Below are 23,838 nucleotides of genomic sequence, written 5' to 3'. Positions count from 1 at the left end.
ACCACAAATTTTCCGCATGGTGTGTCCCTTTTACTTTTCACTGTGGAATTTCATTTTTGTCCACTGCGCGAGGTGGAGAGGTCGTAGAATTCATTCCACTGGCAGCTTTGTTGGTTTTACTGATACCCTTGAAGTGGTTGTGTTCATCAAATTTTCCGCAACACTGGTTCCCCAAATATTCTGTGAATACAATTTTTCTTCTACTCTTATTTTCTTTATTGGGGAACCAATTTATTAGTACTGACAATGACTTTACTGTCTGATCATACTTGTCTAATGCTACTTTCCTCGCGCTAACGCTTTATCTGACGTTTGTGTATTTTCCCCCATTTCCTAATCTTAACAATTTGATGTCAGATGACGTAATAGTGCGTCTTTTCGAAAACAAGAACTAAGAGTGGCTGACGTAGTAGTACGTCTTCCTGACATATTATCCTATAAAAATCGTTTTTCCTATATCTACAATAAAGCCTGACAAATAAAAGTTTTTCGATAAAATGTTTTCGATCTTTCTTCCATCCTATCCTTCTCTCAAATCTCTTATTCTCTCCTGCTTCTATCGAATTCCGCGATCTATTCCGTCTCTATCCTCCAACATTTTCCTCTATTTTCCTTCACTCAGCCGTCCATCGCGGTCCATTTTTACCGTCAAGGTTTCCCCAAGCTGCGCGCGTCCCCCTCTCAGGATTCTAATTTCGCTCATTGTACATTCAATTTTCCCAGCTACCCCACACTGCCCCCTTAGTTTCATTAATATTTCGCCGAGTTACTTCTCCTCGCTTCTGCATCTAATTTTTCTCTACTCACCTTCAAACCTGCCTCTTCAATTCCAACCACCACCGCCCACGCCTTGGGCACCAAGCTCGCCGTAAACCCTCATAAATATTTATACAATCTTTCCCCTTTATCTCGGCGCGTACCCGCACTTACGGATCCATAATCTTGCTCGATATAAATCACACACACACGCGCATATATACACGTACATTTTCCTCCCACGTTCTCCGATCCTCGAGCGTGTTACTCGCCCACTCTCGATTTCGTTCGTCGTTTCAGATCCCCCTCGAGTTTTCTATGTGTTCCCTCTCAACTCGTGCCGTTTCGGTGCACGATTCGCGAATTAACGACAGTCCCGAGGAATTAAATGGAATTCGTGGTTAAACGACCCGGTTCCCCAGGAGAATCATCCCTCCCCAACGACAGGACGAGATAAAATGTCGAAAGAAAAAAGGGAATTGTGAGAATCCTCTTAACGGAATAAAATCTCCGGGCGAAACCGAGACGAGAGTGATCGTGTGTCTGGCATCTGAATCCTCTCGTGGTACATGCACGGTGGTCCAGAATCGAAGAATTTCGAGAATTATCTTTTATCTCTCGGAAAACATCGATATTATTAACCGAGGAAGATTTGTTCGATGCATTATTGTTTCTCTCAGATCCTTTCCTACCGTACAAATAGAAAGAAAAATTGATAAAAATTCGTTCATTTATCTTGCGTCTATATTGGACAGAATTTATAAAATTCGAAGATTTTCGATAGATCAAGCTAAATATAAATGGTAATGAGCTGCTAAATTTTAATTCTGGACCACTGAGCGGTGGATGTAAAAGTTTCTCTCCGGAATATATGGCTTCGTTCTTAAATACACCTTTCCCTCTTAGCCCAAGATAGAAACTGCCAATTTCAATTAGAAATGATGAAAATATCGAAGGGAAAAATATGCTTCGAGATTCTATTAATCGACAGAGAGAAGTCGCCAGAGACAATCCTCGTGAATATCATCGGAAATCCCGCGTGTCGTCAGGAATTCATCCTGGGATCCTCGTATTTCATGGGAGTTCAGGTGCGCAGAGACAGGTTCGTGGCGATGTTTTGTCGTAAATTCGACGCGTGCGTGTCGCTTTCACCTCGTGTCTGACGGAGAACACGGGTTCAAACGACCGTCGCTTATCTCCGCCCGTTTTCCCGCCGGTTTTTGCACCCTCACCACTCCCTTTTTCCTCCTGTTCAACGTCGATTGTTTCGCCACCGAACCAGACGAAAGTATTAATCCAAACGCGCGCCGTTACATGTTCCCCAATTCTAATATTTTATACTCCAGCTGGTCGGGTACAATTTATTCGTTTCGCCTTGTGTATAGGTTATCCTTTCCACTCGTCATTTTTGCCTCTTTCGATTTTTCTTCCCTTTTGGTTAAATAAATCCCCGTCCCTTCTGAACAGGATTGGAACAATTCGAATCGATGATATGTAAAGGGTGTCTCAGCAAGAACTTGAATTTTAAATGAATTAAAAAATACATTAATTCAATTGTCTTTTTACATTTTATTATTGAGTCTTTCAATTGTCTCGGGGTGGTTTGTATAGACCTTACTTTTAAAAAATCCCCAGAGGAAATAATCCAAACAGGTTAAATCGCAACTTTTTGGCGGCCAGTTTTGGTCTCTAAGACGAAAGATGACACGACCTGGAAATTTGGTTTGCAACAACGTTTGTAATGTTTATAATGGGGTTTCACTATTAACAAACGTTCTTCCAAAGTATTCAATGTATTATCTAAAAAAGCCGCCAAATATGACTGACTCACCATTTGACAGACGAATCTGGCACGGGATTCGAAATTCAAGTTCTTGCTGAGACACCCTTTATATGTGTAGTACGCAAAACCATAAACTTTTATGCTCTCCGAGTGGATTTTTTCCCGTCATCGCCTCTTCCAAAACTAATACCGTGAATCAATGAAAAAGACATTTTATTTCGGTACACATTTGCAGAAAGATTGCGCCGATTTTATTTGTTTTTCCTTCACTACCACCAATTCTAGCCGATCCGTGTTACCTTTCTAACGAAGAATTAAATTCTGCAGCGTTGTCACGACTGGTGTTTTGTGTGCTTCCATTTTTCCTCGCGACACGAACGAAATCGTTGTCGATCATCGTTTGCAATGGAAATTTATTGCATTTGTTTCTCGAAATTGGCTCGAAGGAAATTCCCTCCCTCCCCTCTGCTCTTCGTTTTTCCCATGTTTTTCCACACATACGTGCACTGTTTTCAATGAAGTTTTCCAGGGAAACGCGACGCGGTTTTCATTCCCGAACGCCCGTAATTTCTGCTGTTTGTCGTTTTCCGGTTTAAAATTTCGCAATTTCAATGACGGACGACCGCGTTTCCCCTATTTTTCCTTGCGACACAGAACCCCACGACCACATCCAGAGGCTTCGTGAGCGTCCAGGGCTAATTACAACTGTTATTGATTTTTCATTTACATACACAGAGGTCGAAAACGGTGCACTGAAAATGACAACGTGCTGGCGATGCGATAGAAATAACAGTGGTTCGATGATAATTATGATAATGAACTACCAGTTCTGTTTAACCCTTTATACTTCACTGATTCTGGACCTCTCGGCATTGAACATTAAATATTTCATAAGCTAATGACCGCACGCGACTGAAACAAACATCATTGGCTTCGGAATTCCAAACTTTATTACTGTGCTAAACCTCGTTAAAAAGTTTACCACTTGTCAGTATCGAGGAGCCTTCGAACACTCATCGATCATTTACTGTACTGCATATGTAAGCACTGGGATACTTATCGGACTGGAGCACTACGAAATTCGAAATTTTGTTTATTTTATTTATGTATCCATATCTGAAATTGTAAATTTGCATAAACTTCCGTTGTCTAGTTATCAAGCGAATCGTAAATCTTGTCTTTCGTTTAAGGAAAATCGAGCAACGGTTCGAAAGATTATTCGTTTCCAGCTCCGACTATTGTCTCCGTGTGCGTTCGTCTGGTGTTTTCATCTTTGTGTTTTCTGTGAAACAAAGTCAGCAATTTTCTTGTCGCTGTAGTATTTTCTAAACGCTACACAATGTCCAGGCACGATGCACACGCCGGTGTTTTCGGGAGCGATTAGTCGGAAAATTCAATGGCGGAATTTCGTGAAGCCGCACGAAATCGTCGATCGCGTTAACGATCGATTTGTATTCTGCCAGGGGAGGGCTTTAAGCGAGCCTCGCGCGAACAATACGTGGTACAGACAGCCTCGGAATCCTGGATGATTTCAATGGCGCTTTTTGCCCGATTAGGCTCGATCGATCGAGCCCTCCACCCCTCGACAATCGTGAGTGATTAGGTTTGTTTCCGAATAAACAAGAATGATTGCGTTCGCGCGTGCAGGAAATACTCAGCCCAATGGAATTTCCAAAGAGGTGAAATTTTGGAATTTTCAAGGAATTCTAAACGATTGTCAGTTGTTACGATGTCGAATCGATAAGATTTGTATATATGTCGATTGTTTGAACCTTTAGCCACCAGCGATTTATTAATTTACGAGATTTATTTTACCTACTATGCAGGGGTGAGGCACCTGAATATCTTGGATGTTCTCGGTTAAGTGTTCACATTCCCATAATGGACGATGTAATAGAACAATTCTTCGCTCGGAGACTTTCAACGGAAATGTTTAAAGACTGTAAATACAAACGAATCGAATAGCGCATCTTTTTCCCTCGTTAACAGAGAGTCTTCGAGAGGTTTTTTGTTATTAATGAAAATGATCGAACTGTACTTTCTCTGATCCGGATGTTCGGGGTTTACCGAACTGATTAAAGAAAAATTCTAAAAGCTCCGCCTCCCTCGTCACTTTTTCTTTTCATTTCGATCGGTTGTATCAGTTTCTCGACTCGTGCCTGAAGTTTCGTAATCGATGGTAAAGCCAGCCAAGATGTTTTCCATACAGCAAACGTCGGTGGGGAGGATGGGTGGTCGGTTCCTCTGAGAGCTAATATTCTCGGAAAGTCCATACTTTTCCAAGGGCTGACGGTAGATTTAAAGAACTCGAAGATTCGGACGGAAGCAATCGGATTATACCGCGATAGAGCTCTCTCGGCCTTACCGGAACTCCCTCGGAACTTCTCTCGACCCGTTGGAAAGTTGCTCGTGAACTGGAGAGAGGCCACGGTAAAGAAGTCCCGAATCGGAGGGTGGATTTCGGGGGTTCTACACCGGAAATAGAACAAGGTTCCGACGGTTGGCTCAGTAACGTTTAACACTTTCACTGCCCCACACGTCACCCAAACACGGGTGACATTTACATCCTTTAGACGTTATACATCGATAAACTGATTTTGTTGTCCTATTTGATACTTACACTACCTTCACTGACGACATAAATGATGCTCCACTACTATAAGTTTCAACAACTACTGTACACGGTCCACAGTACCATAAGACACACTGGATATGTATAATTTTTATTGTAAAGGCTTTTAAATACTACATAACAACAACATTGGAAATAGGCTGTATTGTTTAAGTATCGTTACAAAATTTTTGTGTAAAATTAAGACTAGAACTACTATTAAAATGTTATCACAATACATTTTCTCAGATCTTTTGCATCTTTTATTACGATATGAAAGTGAAGACATTAGTCAAGTTTTAAATTTTCAAAAGTTTTTCACGTTTATCCACCGATCGAAGTAAATATGCGTTTATCGTCGGTAGTTCTAGTGTTAATATCGCAGTATAATTTAAGAACATATTATTTAATAACAACCTCTCTTAACTAAATCCATATATTTTCGATGATTTATGACTTGAAAAAGAAAGAAAAAAATGAAATATCGCGTGTCTGACTACGTGCGGCATTTTCCACTGTGGCAGTTAGCGTGTTAATTGACTGAACACCACTAATCAGACCGATTTTCCCTGTTGAACTTTCAAAACGGTATGTGCCTCACGATCGCGCGATACGTTTCACTTCGAGCTCGAATCTTCGAGGAAGCTTGGGATCGTTAATGTCCAAGGAAAAAGCAACCACACCCCTACCTATGAAGATATAATGTAACAAGATGCATAAACTTCGGACCCATTAGCCATTCCACTTTTGTGCCGTTACAGCGACGAATATTTAATGAATTTTCCAAGGCCTGTTACGTGACGCGACTGTCTTTTAGAGGCTGCGACCCTTCTCCACTTATGTTAAATTAGTGGTTCGTTAGGGGGAGGAAAGGGTAACGTAGATTCTGAAGACTATTTTTTTTTTTAAAGGCATCTCCATATTTATATATTTATGCAGATATTAGCGGAATTATTATTACGATTTATGAATTCTAATGGAGGGTAACATTTTCTTTTGAATAAATTCTTGTGTTTCTTTTGCTGGATCCACTGACGATTTAAAGTTCACGTGTAGACATCGCCGTGTTTCGATAAAACGATTATAATTCGGTTATGTCTAATCGGTAATAACCGGAAAATTAAACCTGATTAACTAATATTATTACTTTTTCTGAGCAACCTATATAAGTAAGAACAAATTAAAATTTCAAATATTCCATACTGTATCAAATGTGTGAGTCAATTACAAAATGAAACGATCAAGGCACGAACAGTGACACGAATGGGAATTTCGATTCCCATTCCAAGGCTAATATTTACCGGACGGTAATTACGAAAATCAGCACTGGGGAGGGGGGTGTGGCGGGAGAGCCTGTTTCTTTTTCATTTTCATGCCGGAGATTAACGATGCGTCGCGTGTTACGAAGGACATGATAAATCGGTGTCGAACAAGAAGTAATAATCGCAATCGGCCACACCGAAATCGCAATTTACCCCTCGAACGCTATTAATTATCACGAGCTTCGGTCAACAGCGTCGATAAATATTGTTTTTCCGTCGTTCGACTCGTCCCGGTATGAAAATTGACCGGCTGGAACGGGGAATGCGACGACGATCCCTACCCCCTCATCGAAATAAAAAACAACAGAAGAGGAAATCGTGCAAAATGGATGATATTTTACTTTTATTGTCTTTCTGTCTCAGATGTAGTGACTACTAGATAGGGACTTTGTGGGCACCCTATATTTTAAGGCATTACCTCCCATTCTGTTGATTTCTGTTCTTTGCTCAAATATAGGAACGTTCTGGACACCTTAAATTTTGACATTGCCTCCCTTAACGTTGAATTCTCTTCTTTTCCCAGACTTCGTAAACACCCAATATTGCCTTTCTCTCGAGTTTCGCTGTTTTTTCAAATATGGACTACTAGACAGAACTATAATTAGATAACTATTATATACTAAACTATATATCTAATGAGAAAAAGGCGTACTACTCGTCCCAAAAGTCCCCATTAAAATCCCACTACCCAAATAGTCGCTGTCCTCTTCTCACTAGCAAAGATTTGCAAGTTGTCCTACAGGTCGGTTCAAACTGGACATACGTACCCTCACGAGCAAACTCGGCTTCCACTAGGGGGAAATAGTAACGTACGGAAAGGGCCAGCTACCAATTAGTATTTGGAATTACTGAAATGTATGCCAAATTAACATTCGATTTAACATTTATTTCAGTACTTGAAATAAATTTACCAAGTGATAGGAGGCCCTTACCCTACGTTACTTTTTCCCCTAGTGGAAGCCGAGTTTGCTCGTCGGTGTACATCAGTGACATATCTCGCGGAATCGCGAATCAACGTATCGGGCGCATTCGTCCCGTTGGTCGAGGGGGCGTCGAGCCACGGTCGAAAATCAAGGATCGATAGCCCGCCACGTGGAAGGGGGTGGTGGCCGGTCGGCTATTATTTCGCGGCGGTTCAGAGAGACCGACTCGGTTCTGGTTCGGCGCGAATCAGGTCTTACGGTCGCTAGGGTCGCCCCTGACAACGCCCTTGCCTGCATTGCGGTGTGTGGCTGCTTGCTTGCCCCCTCGGCTTCTTCTACCCTAGCGTTATCCTGCCACCATAACGTCTGACAATGCCCCCCTCCTCCCCCGAGTAAGGTCGGCCGAAGGAACGCGAATCCTTTATTCGCGTGCACCTGCCCCTCTTCCATCCCTTGCCGCTCCTGCGTTCCACGTAATGATATCTGTTGCTTGGATACCATCGTCCCTCGAACGCGATCGTCGCCTACCTTGCTTTCCTTCTTCCGTGGACACTGAGCCTAGGCTTTCCTTACTTTTTTTTTTTTTTGGGTCTTTTATTTTTTTCGTTCGGGGTGCTGTCCAGTTGCGGATGGTGTGCTTAATGATGAAGCTCTCTACCAGTCTGATCGGATGTACGACACGTGAAAATGATCTTGATCGTCGATCGTGTAGAACATAGAGCTAGGGCAAGTTCTTGCGGATATTAATTTTCATACTTTTTCGAATGTTCTAGAGCCATGGAAATAAAAGTATACTATACTACTGTGGACTATTAATGTCAAAGTTTCGGTGGAAATGGCAATGACATTGCGATATTGTCTCGGGAGCCGTGGTTTTCCCATGGTTTGGGCAGAAGTCCTGTCAGGAGAGGAATACAGGGAGCATGAAAAAAATGTTAGCACTTGTATAGAGCATTTTTTTCTGTTTCTGTAGAGAAAAAGGTTACATTTTTGTTTTTCTAACACCCTGTGTGTTATTTGACTTCGATTATCCAGAAGACGAACATTTTTTTATTCTACATTTTCGACTTATTTTTCTACATAGACTTGCCTCAAATGTCTTTATCGTATCATTCATTCTGCTTCGTCTTCTATAACCGTGCGTAAAAAGACAAGACTTTTGGCTGCTTCTGGTCGCGATAGAATGATTTTCGAATGATTGAACGTAGACGCAAAACATCCGAAACACGATCATCCTCCGGGAATATTGTAGATGTTCCTTTTCTGTTCTTCGCGAATTCGGATTCTTGATATTGATCGCCCCTGTCGCTCCCCCAACCCACGGCGATTCAGACTTGCCGCGCGTCAAGTGTCCCTCTTTCCCCGTTATCCAAGGTGAAACCTTCATCGACGCGAATCAGGATAAAAAAAGAAAATGTACAAAGAAAAAAAAAATCAATCAAAGAAAAAAGGAAATATGCAACAGTACATGTACTAGGGAGGGCTGTTTTATGAGATAGCGCTCGGGTCGCAAGAGTAATTTTGTCATTTCATTTGAATTTATTTCAATTTTACAGCAAATCCATTTATTCTGTTCTTATTTCTCCCACGAGTATACTCGCCGTTAAACAAAATAATCCCATCTTTTCATCTAGAGTATACTCGACAAACGTCGAAAGGGGTTAAGGGTTAATAAAGCGGTGATTTATTACCGAGAATCCTCGATCGATTTTCAACAAGCTGGTATTTTCACAAGAGTACTGGTTACCGCCGATTAAAATATGTCGATGCCCGCACGATATTAGCCCCGGAGTGAAATTGTGTGTTACACGATTTCCACGGCGAGGCAACGATCGCGCGCGTGGCAATAAGGTTTCAGCGAACGCAATAAAGCGACTCGCGGAATTACAGAGCGCTGCAAGCAGGTTAATCACGACGGCTCTTATTATACTCGGCTTCTGTGTATATTTTTTTTCTTTTTCTTCTCTCAGCGAGGTTCGTATTTTCCCGTCGTCATTGTTAAGGATCGCTTAATCGTAATCGCGACTAAATCCTGATGGGATAATTGCGGGATCGTGAACCTTCCCGAGGATCGCGAAACCGACCTGGTGTTTCACGAGCGATAAATTGCGCCTGTAACCGTTAGGTGCCCCCCAGCCTGAATAGATTGAACGGTTGCATTAATAAAGTTGTGTCATAATGTGCAATCGTGGAATAGATCGGACGATTCATTGCAAGATGTTTACGAACGGATAACAATGATAACCACGTTTCCGATATATACGGGGTGTTCGCGTTATTAGTAGCCACTCTTGCAAATGGTAAATGTTAGAAAACAATGAAAGGGGAAACAGTAGTACTCTGTTTTCCAAACCCAACGAAGTATACCACTTGTGTGTAACATGAAATTTTCAATAACCTTTACACATATATATAAGACCTTAGAGCCAGAATGGAGGTAATAAGTAGACTAAGGATCGTTTTACAAAATAACATTTTTGAACAAAATTAAAAACAACTTTTTTCTCCTCCTAGGGAATTTATTGCGTTAAGAATAACATGAGAAATATATTAAACCCAATGGAAGTTTTACTTTCAATTACATTTCGCCATATACTTCATGCTATAAGCGCATAAAATCCGAAGTCTAGTAATGATACATGAACTGTATCACCGCCCTCTAATGTAACATACCAATCTACAATTTTTACAATTTCTAATCAAATTTTACAAGTGGAATCAATATCCCTTTTTTGTTCATTTTTCCTCGAACGACCTAATGGATTATATCGACCCTCGTGCGTTCAAAATTCGCGAAGCAAAAGCCACGGACAACGACGTGTCGGGGGAAGCATGCGAATTTCCAGAATTCAGAAAGACAAACGACGCTCGACAGGCGAGCATTCGCGCCAGATCCTCCACTGGAACGGACCTTGACCCAGTCAAGCGCGGAAGAGAGGCTCGCTCCAGTCAGCGCGAGCGCTGTGTCTGACCACGAACGTTCCGTTTCTCCTTAGACCGCTTAGGAAGACAATAGGCCAGCGAGCGTAGTCGAGAGGAGTAATTGCACGGTTTTAATCGGGCACACGGGGAAAGCGGAGTAAAACGGAGTCATCGATGCACGATGGACTCTGTAATGACACGGTGAAGCTCCCGTGGATCGTTGGTCGCTGGGAATCAAGTTGATTGCGTGTAAACACGAGACTGCTGCATCGAGCTATGCCACGCACAATTGTCCAGAATCAAACGCAGTTGAAAGGGGTCAAGAAGAAATTTATTTCAGTTTTTTTTTTTCAATTTCTTAACACTCACATCAACTTATTATTGACCATAGAAGATTTTTTATTGTTCCCCCGGATCCTTTCGTATCATCAATCGTAATCAAAAGTAGGAAAAAAAAAGTAGGGTCGTCTACTGTCAGCCCCACTGACGAGTTTTGGTAGACGATTCCCAAGACGAAACACTATCTTTTTGATCTGCCTACACCGCCACTAAAATAAAATTATAAGGTACAACATTTTTTGATCGTTTGAGTTAAGTAAGTGTATCAGCTGCTGAATTTTAATTTTGGACCACTGTGCTGCGTGCCCAAACGATCGACAGTGGTCCGTTTTACGGATCTAGCTGAAAAAAATCGATTAATAATCGTCGAACCAATTTCTTTTTTTTTTTTTTATTAAAATAGTAGACATACCACAAAGTGCACCCTGCATTTATTATACGGCGGCTTTTCTTACATTGATCACCGAGTTAATTTCCAGCCGCTTAATTATTCTTGCGGCCGCGGCTGTTAAATCTTCGATCCATTAATCTTTTCACGGGCCGGTTCTTGCCCCAGAGGAAAACCTTAACGCGCCAATTAAAACTTCGACACCTAATTACTCCGGGCGTTCGCGAATCCGCGGAACTTTTGAAAATATCCGTCCGTGTCCGTTGATTGAACGTACACGTTTCAATCGATCGTCGTTTGTACTTTTTAAATACCTTTCTTTTTTTACGTCGTCTTTGTTTCACGTTCGTTCAAATGCCCAAAGAATCATCCGTACCTATAATTTAAATGTAATTGATAATTGTAAATTATCCAAGACCATCGGTGTATTTCTTCCAATTAACACCTGTCTGTCGCAATCCAGCTGAATGTTACGTGTAGTCAACAATCTAGTGACATACTAATCGATCGTTCATTCGAGTTAACGTGTTATTGCGTTCGAATCCTGCGGTGTCCTCTGCAAGAAACGCATAGAATCTGTACTCTAAAAAATTAATTGCCATGACGTTACGTGATCTTTCCTTGATAGTTTAATCGAGGTGCCTGTCTCTGCGCCACAGTCCTTCGTTTCCTGAATCTAACTGAGACGACAGAGAGAATCGTCTTTCTGCCAGGCGAACCTGTTAATTCGTAAAACGTTACGTGACAGAATCGTGCAAGGACGAACCGACTGGGGGAGGTGTGGGATACGAAGTATCTAATTGTATTAACGCGGTGTTGTCCAGGCGTCATCGATTAACCGACGTTTCGCCGATTCGCGCCATTACGCTGGACCGTCCAAAATTACCGGCCAGTAAATCGACGACCATCTCTCTCCCTCTCTATTAGGCCGTCCCCTGCTAACGAGAAATTAGCATGTGCGGGGCTGCGCGTAAAGCAGGGACGAGTTAAACCGATTAGCGTGAATCGATGCTCGTCTCTCCGAGAACACGTTTCTGGCCTCCTATTAACGACAATAAGGAAGAAACGACGGATGTCTTGTCGAATTTTCGACTCACCTAAAAAGTGTACAACAGAGGGTGGTTTAAGAAAAATTTGCGCAACATTTTTCTAGGACATAGAACTTCTACGATACACATGCCAAACTGCGACGTAAGGCAAGAACGACGAAATTGCGTTCAATGTATTGTTTCTGTTACCAATATATATTTAACAGTAGTTAAAATTACGTTACAGGTAATGATTATTAGTGGGAAATAGGGGTAAACGTACATGCGTGAAATACGTCTGATACGATATGTGTTATACTACTTGACGGAACCGTTTTCTAATTGATATACACGGGTTCGATCGATGAGTAGTGGACGGACTGATACCGAGACATATCGATGATATTTGAATAGTTTGATTGTAAGGTATTCAATGAGAAGTATCAAAAGGTATCGAAAGGTATATTAGAGAGATTAATAACGTGTTCGTTTCTGTTTCAGGTCGATCTGAAACCACTGCGGGAAGCGACGATCGCTGTCCCAACCCCGAAGATCTCGGAAAAGCGGAAGGCTGAGGAAGCCGATGCCAGCAAAGACTTGAAGAAGGTACGAAACAGTATTGTACTCACTTTAAACGAAAAAGAAACGTTCACCTTGTTTCTTTTAACTCTTTCCTTACCAACGATGACCTATAGTCACCCAACATCGACCTGCTGTCTACTAAAGGGTGACTATAAAATCAGCAAGCTGTGTACTATATTTCTACCATAGTCCCCCACTTGAACGCTTTTTGTATCCCAAATGTGACTCTATAGTCATCCGTCAATAATTCCCATTGCTTCAAGAATTTCCCTAAATTTCCAAGGCAAAGTATAGTCTCGACTCTTCCATACAATGCCAGCATAAAAGGTTAAACGGAAACGACCAAACGTTTCGCTTCGACGCTCGAGTTTTCCTTGTGTTACGCAAGGAACGTTCCACGCGCCGAAGACGAGAGAAAATCACAAAAGAAAGAAACAGAATGGAGAGACCATCGATGACCCCCTCTTGAATGTCTATTTTCGAGCCCGTGGGGAGAGTGCCAGCCCCGCGTCAGGCGAGCAGCAGCTCCTTAGCCGTATGAAATCGGTGTATAGCAGAGCCGAGAAACGGAGCACATATTTCATTTCCACTTGTGTCACGGTATCTCGGTCGTTCGCGTCGATATTCGACGGGCCAGAGAGCAGATCCCGGGCGCCCCATCATGCTCCACGTCTCCTCATTAATCCAAAACGGCCAGTCGTTATTAACGGAATAAACGGCGGTGAACTCGCCGTCACCGCCCGGGCTTTTCAGATTCGTCGATCACTCGCTTGATTCCCGTCGCTATTAACGACGTTTCGCCTCTATTCATCGATTCTCGCCCATGTGAGTGTGTGGGTGTGGGTCGATTTATCGCCATCTTAGCCCTCGATTCTTCGACTCTCGCCTGTATGTCGATTTATTGTCCTCTTAGTATCCAGACTATACATCATACTCGATTTCGATTGATAAAACCGTGAAATACAATAAGATGCTTAAGAGGGAAAATAAATTTCTGCAATTGCTCCTGTCTTTATCGATTACTTTAGAAACTTTTCGTTTTGCATAAAAATCCGCAGTATAATAATCACTACTCGATCAATGTTTGAACCGAGGGTTGAATCTCTGTGTGTTCTGTCCATCGAAATCGTCGGATATTCGTCCTTTTCCGTCGACAGAGAGTGTCTTCCTCGCGGCGACGTGTTGCTCAGCAACAGGCGGCCCCGGAAAATGCACCGTAGTTTCCCGAGGTTGCAGCCGCCCTCGTGCAGAAAGATTTTCGAAGCTCCGAATTATCTAGCGTGTCGGCGCTCTTTTCTTTCTGTTCCAGAATCGGGTAATCCTCCAGGGGAGAACCTATCTAAAACAATTTATGTATAATTGAATATCCAGGTGCAACATTCACGAAGTAGATCACGTGTACCGTTTTCCACGTTCGTCCCGTATCACTCTCGAGATCTCCAAGATCCGAGTGACGGTCACCAACCAGCAAATCCACGAACGTGGGAGAGAAAGTTTTGCTCGACCATCGATTCATTCACACCCGAACAGTTACTTGGAATTATTCCCATAACACGCGTGTGTTTCCCCCGTAGGATTAGTGGCGGATTAACGAAACTCGAAAGCACCGAGCGGTTAAGACTTTAAGCGGGTACCTTGAGCAATTAATTTCGAGAGGATCTTTCTCTCGAGTCGCGGAGGCTCTGAGACCCTTCGTTTTGGCATTGAAAAAAGAAAAACAAAAAGGTGACGGTGAATTTATCCTGGCTCGTCTGGGGTGCTCCATACCGTGGTAATTACGACGGAAAGTTACGCGAAAAAAAGGAATTCTTTCGCGAAAGGGGAACACGAAATACACGCTATGAATTCTGTACAGAATCTGTGATTTTGTTCGCGATGTAGAAACGACTTCCATACGCCAGTGAGCTAAATGGTGGTTGACGAATGTGTTTTTAAACGGTTATTGGACAATTTTGTTATTTATTCGGTAGTAGTAGATATGGAGTATTTTGATGCAGAAGTTGGCCATCAAAACGATTGATGTTTCACAAATAGACACGGCGTACTTTGATGCAGAGCTGGCCGCCAGAACGCTAATGTTACGCAAATAGATATATTTTCTAAGTAAATAAATATATCGAAACGATACTCGATCGACATTCGATGGAAAATTGTTTGATACGCGCTGGCCTAGAATCAAATATTTTATAATTCTGTTGAAATATTAACTTGTTCACCGTTTGTCGTTTTTCTAATGACTCGTGAATGTTTGCGATAAAAATTTGTTTCGACAAATAAATTCGTCGATTTCGGAGGCACATGCAGAGTGAATGTGTCGCGAAACATGCGTGTCATTGGTTATTAACCGCGCACCCCCTTCCGTCGCTTTCGTTAATGTAAATTTAATTGCCGTTTAAACGTCATTAGCACGCCCGGGAGATTAACATTCTGGTAAATCGAATGAGCGACGTTGATTTACCGTCCGGCGAATACATTAAATCAAATTTGCCGCCACTCGAGTAGCCATTCGTGACTGCTCTCTCTCTCTCTCTGTCTTTCATTGGGGGATGGTCTGGTACTATGAAACGGTGAGAACCACCATTTTCTCGGAGAAACTTTCTCCCTTTATGGTTGAATCGAGCATCCAATCTCATTGGTTCCTTCGAATTTTTGTCACCTATATACTATACATATACTGTGTTTATATCATAAGTGATTTTCGATCCTCCGTACTCGAGAGTGATTTTAATCCGAAGGATCACTTGGTTCACAATCGCACCTAGAACCTGTCCACGAATTTATAAAATTCGAATAATTAAAAACGATATATACCCCAAGCAGCGAAAGTTACCCAACCAGCACGTCTCCCAATTCCTCGTTCGTCTCCGAGTAATCCATTCGTATCTGGGGCATCCCGGCGAAACTCCGGAAAATCAAACCACCACGCCTCCGTCCAAACTCCAAACGTGCAAACTTCATTAATATTTCTGGTCCACGAATTGGGGAAGACGTCGAATGGGTCGAAGCGCGGTATTGGGCTCTCGCCGGTTAGCCAGCTGTTCGATCGCGCGCTGGATAAAGTGTTCACGAGCTCCGGACACGGATGTCGAAACTCTGCGGAACAGTGCGACGGGTGAAAGAAACGAACGAAAAAGAGGATAGCAAGAAACGAACCCCAGTCGGCCGCTCGTTCACTCTAACCCCTCCCGGCTGGCTGACTTATGTTTCCATCAGCACGAATTTTCGCGCCACTCGCCTACTCCCTCGGTCGTTCTGGACTTTTGGGGCTGTATCGACCGGCCCTGAAGCCGTTCCTCTCTTCCCTCTCCGTCCCCCAACCCCCTTTCGAGTCACGGTGTTCCCTCGTCCACGAGTCAATGTCTCCTTTGTTATCCATCGACTGCTTGCCCTCTTCTACCCCTTCGCGAATTTCGGCGAATCCATCCTATCGCGATTCACCTCTAATCCTTGCTGATGCGACTTTTCCTCTATCGGGCGGCAAAATTAAGTTTATTTTTATCTTACTCCCTTCACGTTCTTCCTACTCCTATGAGACAGGGAAAAGGAGATCCAGGGATTTCAGGGTCCTGGGCGTATTTAAGGTTCTGTGTTTACTGGTTGTGTCTGTCCACTGTTTGAAGGGAAGTTTCGTCGGTTTTTTGGATTATAGGGGACAGACTGATGGGGGAATTATTAATTTAACAGGGTATTTGGGATTGTAGAGTGGTGATAAGGGGATTTTATTTTGAAATGGGAATGGGTTTAAAGGAACAGAGGGTTGGTAGAGCGAATGAATACTTGAGTAACGCTCGTCTTACAGTTACAATTAATCCATTGGATCGTTTGGGTATTCTTGCTGATGAAATTATCGTTCAAGGCACAATCTTCCGTTCTTCCGTTGAGGGATATTCACGTGGTTCAAAGGTTCCATCCGTGACACGGGAATCTTTACCACGGTGCTCGGTGGTATTTAGGTTCGTGTTCTCTCTCGAGGGGTCCTTTCTTCGAAACTTCCTTTCAACCGTGAAAGGACAAAGTTTCCCCCAAGCGTGTAACAGCCTTATAATACCAACCGGATATTAATATAATCGTCGACGATGTTGTAACTAGGCGTGGTCTGATCGTAACGTTCCCATTTCGAATAAATGACTTTGAATGACCTTGAAGGACGGGTAAATGAATTCCTCACAAAATGGGCTATACGTCTACCTAAATGAAAAAATATAGGTCTATTAAAAAAAAAAAAAAAATGAAGGTCATTTCGAAATTTTTGAGGCACATCCACTTCGATTAGATTTTTGACCCTCATAGGAAAGCAATTTATGTTTGAGATAATTTTTTTCCTTTCAAATAACAAATAGTTCAGGTGATAATTTCGTGTAAAGGTTCAAATGGGACTTGTTTTCCAACTTTGTTCACTTTGTTCACCACGTCGTAGTTAATAAGAGGTTAATAAATCCAGGTTCGACGAAGATATAAATTCCCATTTCAGTGGAATTCCTTCAATCCCGTCGTTCCATGGAATACCGATCGATTCGATGGACAGACGAAGGATGGGTGGGAATTGTTTGCACGTCACGAATTCGTGTTACGCGTCCGGCTTAATCCGATTTACATGGCTCGGTGTTTCGACTAATTATTGTCTTAATTAAAACGCGTGACGGGAACGGGCTGCACGAGCACATCGCCACTGTACAATCTAAAGGTCCCTTACGTTCGTTCCAAGGGAGAATCAAGAGATCTGTTTCTGTTCTACGCGCCTTTTAAGGGGTTTGACTAGCCATTAAACGACCACAATTTTTGGTAATAACACGAGCGTACTCGTTATATAAAAAAAAGTATAAAAAAGCTTTTGCTATAAAAATTGAAATTTTTCGTAAAACATAGATGGGTACACATTTCCAAAAGAAAATCCCACGCTGTTAAAGGGTTAATAAATTCTTGTTGTATTCTTCGCCAAATTTTAATTTTTGTATTCGAAAAAACAAATCGACGCGCGGGAAAATTTTATTCAAGTTCTGAAGTTTGGTTGAGCTTCTATCTAAATTGAACCCGTTGTCGCTCCGTTCGAAGTTTAGTGCTTTTCCTTTCAAAGGGGCTTCCACTGTTTCTTTCTTGCCCCCCGAGGCTGTGCAATCAAAGTTATTGCCGTTCTACAGAAGCTCGATGAAAAAAAATAGAAAAAGGACTCAGCTGTCTCGGAGTTTCGAGGCCGGACTTTGCGCGTAATTTTTCCACGTTTATCGCGACCGACGCGTTCGGATATAATACCGTGTCCCGTTTCGAACCGTGCCAATGGGACCACCGCACGGCTGACCGAGTCGGTCACTATCTACTGGGCTGAGTTAGATGATAAATGCCGCGACAAATTATCACGCTACCTTATCAAAGAACCGTTCCCGTTTTTTTTTTCACCTCGTTCCTTTTCTCTTTTCTACACACGCGAAATTGGACGTTGTCTAACGACGCGCACTACTGTAACTTTCCTGTAGTAAATTGCAAACTAGTTTTTCTTTTTGATCGTCTGTAACTGCATTTGTACAGAGTGTTCTAAAGCTGAACGACCGAATTGTGTCGGTGCGTACTACGATCGAAAAATGAACTAAATCGTTGGTGGCTTCGGAAAGTTGTGATAAGAGTGCAGTTATTTATATAAATTTTGAGATTTTCTGAAAAAAAAAATCGAAATTTCACGCCTTTTTTCAAAAATTTACGCCTGTTACTAACATTCACGCGCATCTCCAATTCCTTGCAATTGTTCCCCAAAAATCATTCGAAACCGTCGACTCAACGAGGATCGAGAAATCATCCCCCAGGAATTCTAATCCAAAAGAAACTCCAGAGAAAGGGTCGTGGAAACAGTTGTTCGAAAGTCGCCCTGTACTACTCGGTCTGTTCCCTTCAATCCGTTCATTTTCTCCTTACTTTCCCGGACGTCCGTGTGTCGTCCATCCAGCCAGTCGTCTGACCATACGGTTCACTTATCTACTGGCTCCCTTTGTTCCAGGCGAAATTGGAAACGAAAGCCCTGAAAGCGAAGAGGCCAGGATTCACGGACGAGCGGTACAACGAGACCAGCTATTACGTGGAGAACGGTCAGTATACGTATAAATACATACCACATATATAGCCTTGGCAAAATGTGTTAGGCAAAAAAAAAAAAAAGCTGTAACAATAAAGGTATTGTTACAGCTTTAAAACTATTTTATCGAAACCTTTCTATTCTTGTTCGGCATCCCTTGTCGGGATAGCTCGAAGGAATTTAAAAACAGAGAGAGAAAGGGACGTCGAGTTCTCTTTCGTTTTGCTGTTAATATTTTGAAAGTTAGAAAGTTCTAGAAACATGCAGGAAAAAGGAGTAAATTAAGTGACCGTCAACGGAAGTTAATTCCTTTAAAAAAAAAAAAAAAAAAAAAAAAAAAAAAAAAAAAAAAAAAAAAAAAAAAAAAAAAAAAAAAAAAAAAAAAAACAGGGTTGAAAGTCCAAAATAAATTGCTCTGTGATTGTCAGTCATTGGGGCAGAGGGGTGGCCTAACAAAATATTGACAAAATCAATCAAATAATCATTTTTCACAATTTCAATAGTGTGATGATATCCTCCTAATGCAAAAATGTGTTGAAAAATTCATATTTTGGGGGAGGGGGTGCCTAATATTTTTGATTCCTGATATCGTTGCGATGAATTTTAATGCAAATAGATGTAAGACGCGTCTGCCAATCGTTGACCGCGCGAATTTACCTTCACTTCCTTTTGTCCTCTACTTCGACCGGTATGGATAGTGTTTAGCAACAGGAAGTAATGGGACCGACCACACCATTGATCGCCTCATCCCCCCCCCCCTTTCCCGTCGACCTTACACCGGTAACTGGCAGGTTCGCCGGCACTGTTGCCAGGTAATCGCGGATAATCCCGCGAATCGGGGCGCGATCCAGCCCATAATCCAACGGTGGATTCTCTCCCTGTTCTGTCGAGGTATTGTCGACACAGTTAACCCCCCCCACCACTTCTCACGCCTAACGATGAAATCGAACAGGGGCTAGAAAATGGCGGGAAAATGTTCTCTGTGAAACTGACCATTCAACAGTTTGTGAAAATCTTTTGGAATCTGCAAAAATTTTAAGTTTCCGTACGTGCTCTACGACTGGAATCACGGAATGCACCTCTTCCTGGCACTGAACATTAAATATTTTATAAACTAATAACCATATGAGGTTGAAACAAGTATCATTGGCTTCAGAATTCCAAGCTCTATCCACGGTGCTAAAACTTATTAAAATGTCAGTACTGTAAGTAGGACAAATGCAGTTAGCGGTTCAAGACTTTCATAAAATTGTATATATTTACAATCGTAGTACGATGCACTATTTTTGCCACGTAATTATAAATTAACGTATAATAACTAGCCACGAAAATATCTGACAGAATTAATACAAATTTTATTAATAGTAGCTCCCTCTGTAGCACTGGACCCCACAATTTTCCACCCAAGAAAAATATTTTCCACTCTGTACACACACACAAAACACATTCACCTCTGCACGGTATTTCACACTCCGATGTGTCACATTATTCCCAAGCCCTCGACACTGCCGCACCTTTAATCCGTGGATCGATCCACTCGAAATCGAAAAGTAACAAAGTGAAGTCGCCAGGCGAATGAGGGAGAAAGCAGGTTAGAGGAGAAGTGACGTGCGTGAAAAGGGGAGAGACGGTCGTGTCAGAAGTCTCTTCCCGGTAATGGGAATGCGTTTCTCGCGTTAAGGGGGGGAGGAAAGACCGTTCTCACGGGGTAGAAACAGGGGTTGTCCGTGTGTGTGTCTTTCGAGTGGCATTAACAGGTCTTTGTTTCGCCTGGAGGAGGAACCGAAGAATGGCCCGACGGTGGCGACACGTCGTCGCCATCGGTCTATTATATTCGAATGTGGAGCAGATATCGGTTGTCGATACGACGGCCAAGCTCTAAACATTCGATCGATCCTTTCACCCCTCCCTCACCCCATTCTCCAACCCCCCCTTTTCCCTTCGATCTTGCATCCAACGAAAGCTTGCGCCTACATTCGGTCCTTAACCGTGTCTTCGAGCGGGGCCACATTTTCCTTTTGACTTCGCGCCAACGCCGCCGGTCTACTGTTATCGCGCGACTGGAACTTGCAATAATGAACTTCAGTGCGAATCGATATAGCTATCGAACAGAGTCCAGAGAGTCTTGCGAACTTCGCCCGCCTGGTTCCACGGGGAGAGATGACTTACTTCCGGTGGAGGATATTTGTTTGCGGGAGTGAACGATTATTTTTTTGGGAGGGAATAATTGGTGGTTTATAGGTAGGTTTGTCTTGACGATCTAACTACTTGATGCTACTTGGTATTCCCTAGATAAAGTACTAATTGTAAGTTACTTATTGTGTATTTAGTGTATTAGAAAATATATGATTCCATTTAAAAAAACAAAGTTGACCTTCATATGACAAATCATCAAAAATCGTTTAAAAAAACCACACACACAGACCGTCTTCTATTTCCCTTCCATTCGGTGACGATTTTCGTTCCGTGGTGTGTAGGTGAGCCAGCGACGCGGCGTCGCTTTAATTACGTATCGACGTTAATTAAAAAACCGCCGTGCTCGATGAGTATCGCTCGCCGCTTCGTTGTTCCGTTGGCCCAGGCGATCGATTTCCCTCCGTTGTTTAGCAGAAGCGACCGTTCAGAGTGGATAAGGGAAGGGTGGAGGGGAGTGAATATTACAGATTCCGACCGGCTTAAATTAATAACCCAATGGAAAGTTCTCTCTCGTTCCCCCGTTCCCCGATTTATCGAGTGTCAATACGTCCTGGTAATTAAAGTGCATCCTAACGGGCCGACGCGGGTTCTGTATTCCGATCTCGCGCTGATTCGAAGCTGTATCGACATACCGCGAGACAGACCGACATTTCGTTCCGCCGATCTTTTGAACATCGAGAAACAATCGGGGAGGAAAGATGGAACGAGCAGTGGGACCTCTAAGAATGGAATTCTTCTGGACATCTTTCGATCAACGGAAGAGTTTGTTACCGAACTAATATTTCCACGTGGCCAACTAATTTAACAGGCAAATTAAATTTTTCTTATGACCAATAAATATAAGATCAAAACTTCCACCTACCAGAAACTACGAGAATGATATGTAAATTTAAAACTGTTATATTAATAGTGTCACGCGATGGTATTGTTGAACTTTTGCATAAAAAGGATCCTCCTTATTGGTACGGAATTAAATTAAATATTTGCCGAGTTTAATAAATCGGTACGTGAGCCCTCAAAGATTGCATTGATTCCTTCTCGAGCGGTTCCAAGTTTCACGAACTGCTAGGACGCAAAGCAAACTACTCTCGATTCTCGGACAGAACGGGAATTCACGGGACAATTAAATGGATCGATCAGTGAATCAACGGCAATCGAATCGGTTCGCATTCGAACGGTTCCGTTGTCCAAGGTGCAACGGGTTTCACCGGATGCTTGGAAGCTTCACGGGGAAGCGATCAGCCTCGACGCCGCTAGATACACCGTGTATCACACAGGGCAGATATAAGGGGAGGAGCATCTACGTGATTCAAATCTAGATCGGATCGTATCTCTGCCAGGGGAGCTAAGAGCGTGCTATTGGCCAGAGGTATCCTTGGCTCACGATACATCTGCCTCCCTCCTACTCGTCGTCTTGGCCTCTGTTTTAAGCAGAGGCTTCGCTAAACAGAGGCGCTCAACCCCCTCCAGGCGCACAGTGGGACGAAATGGGGTATCCCTTTAGACATTCAATTTTCTTCTAAACGACTAATCGTGTCTGTATCAATTTTTTTTAAATTGTGTGTGACTGAGAACGAATATCTTCTTAAACGAAACATATGTAAGTTCCAGAAGAATTTGTTAAAAAACATAACTGTTAAAGATAACTGTAACAATATAAAGATAACTGTTTATTCCTGGTTAAAACAGTTCGCAACCGCCTCGCAACATTCTCCCCCTCAGTCAGGATGTATCGGGTCTCATTGATTTCTCGCTCCCGTGTGCCCCGACGACTCACGCGAGAAATTATTCCCTCCCTAAACGAGATTCTCGACAGCGACGGCGTACTGTCACGCGGGCGAATCATCGCGAAGAAACGCCGCGCTCACGCGATGTGGTACGCCTCTGTGAGATCGCGATATTTTAACCGCGACCGCCACTAAATTCGTGGCTTCTGTCCGACGTTTATAATTCGCGCGAGATAAGATTACAGGGTCGGCTGGTGGGTGGGCGCAAGGAAACGGCCCCAAAGGTGTGTAAGGTGGATACAACACGGGAGGTGGACGATTTAGTTTCATGCACGAGGAGAATCGCTCTTACGGGGTCATGCTCGGTCAGAAATTTTCAAAAAAAATCGATTTTTCACTTTCCACATTTTCTTTAACATCTCGAGAATATTTTGTGCAAGATTTTTTCTTTTTTCACTTTTGACTCCCTATTACCCTGTATACCTTTTCATTTTTCTTTTTTAATTTCGTTTCGTCGATCAACGGAGAAACCAACTTTGCTCCAGTTTCTCTTTTATTGTCGTATTTTAGTTGAAATTTAAATAAATTTCTCCTTGGACGGAATATGCATTAGAGCGATTTACCTGGTGGTGGACACGCGTTTGTTTACATTTTTACTGCGTTCAACAGGGAGAATCGATTCGGGTCGTCGAACGAAAAATGCTGGGTGGAGGTGTAACGCATGGCGCGATGGCGGCTGTCCGAAACGTCGATGCGCACCAGCCTCGGTACATCGAAATATCGCGGGAAATATGATTGTACTTTATGGATACTGTTTCTGTTGGGGGGAAAAACATTGTTTACAATCGACAGTTTACCAGAAATATCATACGAATGAAAACAGACCGCTGGAAACGGCTCGTCTGACCCAACACCGACCTGCGCTACTCGCGTGGAACTTCCAGTAGCGTTAAACCGTGCCTGGTCAGACAGGCGAGTCTCCGTATCGCTGGCTCGCTTCGATGGTAAGATAACTTGAAAAAAATAATGTAAATTTTATAAGGGAACTATTTAAAAAATTCCAATTAACTTATATTTTTAATATTATTACTAGACGGCGGATTTTATGCATTTATAGCTAATAGGGCTCTGTGAAATACAATAAAAGACAAAACTTTCATCAGATCCAATGATTTTTCTATTTTAGTCTGAAGCCAATAA

At 42.6% G+C, this 23,838-nt stretch overlaps 1 protein-coding gene across 3 annotated transcripts in view; it reads left to right on the top strand.

Moving 5' to 3' along the window:
- Window positions 1-23,838, top strand: part of LOC107185258 (RNA pseudouridylate synthase domain-containing protein 2-like) — a 150,023-nt gene that overhangs the window by 91,125 nt on the left and 35,060 nt on the right. For all 3 annotated transcript variants that reach the window (XM_015572906.1, XM_015572905.1, XM_015572907.1), the window contains 2 exons: window positions 12,574-12,678; window positions 18,641-18,728. In XM_015572906.1, coding sequence (XP_015428392.1) covers window positions 12,574-12,678; window positions 18,641-18,728 — 193 coding nt within the window. The remainder of the gene's footprint in view (window positions 1-12,573; window positions 12,679-18,640; window positions 18,729-23,838) is intronic.

Source organism: Dufourea novaeangliae, unplaced genomic scaffold (genome assembly GCF_001272555.1).
Source record: "Dufourea novaeangliae isolate 0120121106 unplaced genomic scaffold, ASM127255v1 scaffold55, whole genome shotgun sequence".
Lineage (NCBI taxonomy): Eukaryota > Metazoa > Arthropoda > Insecta > Hymenoptera > Halictidae > Dufourea > Dufourea novaeangliae.
This window is presented reverse-complemented; position numbering and strand designations above follow the sequence as displayed.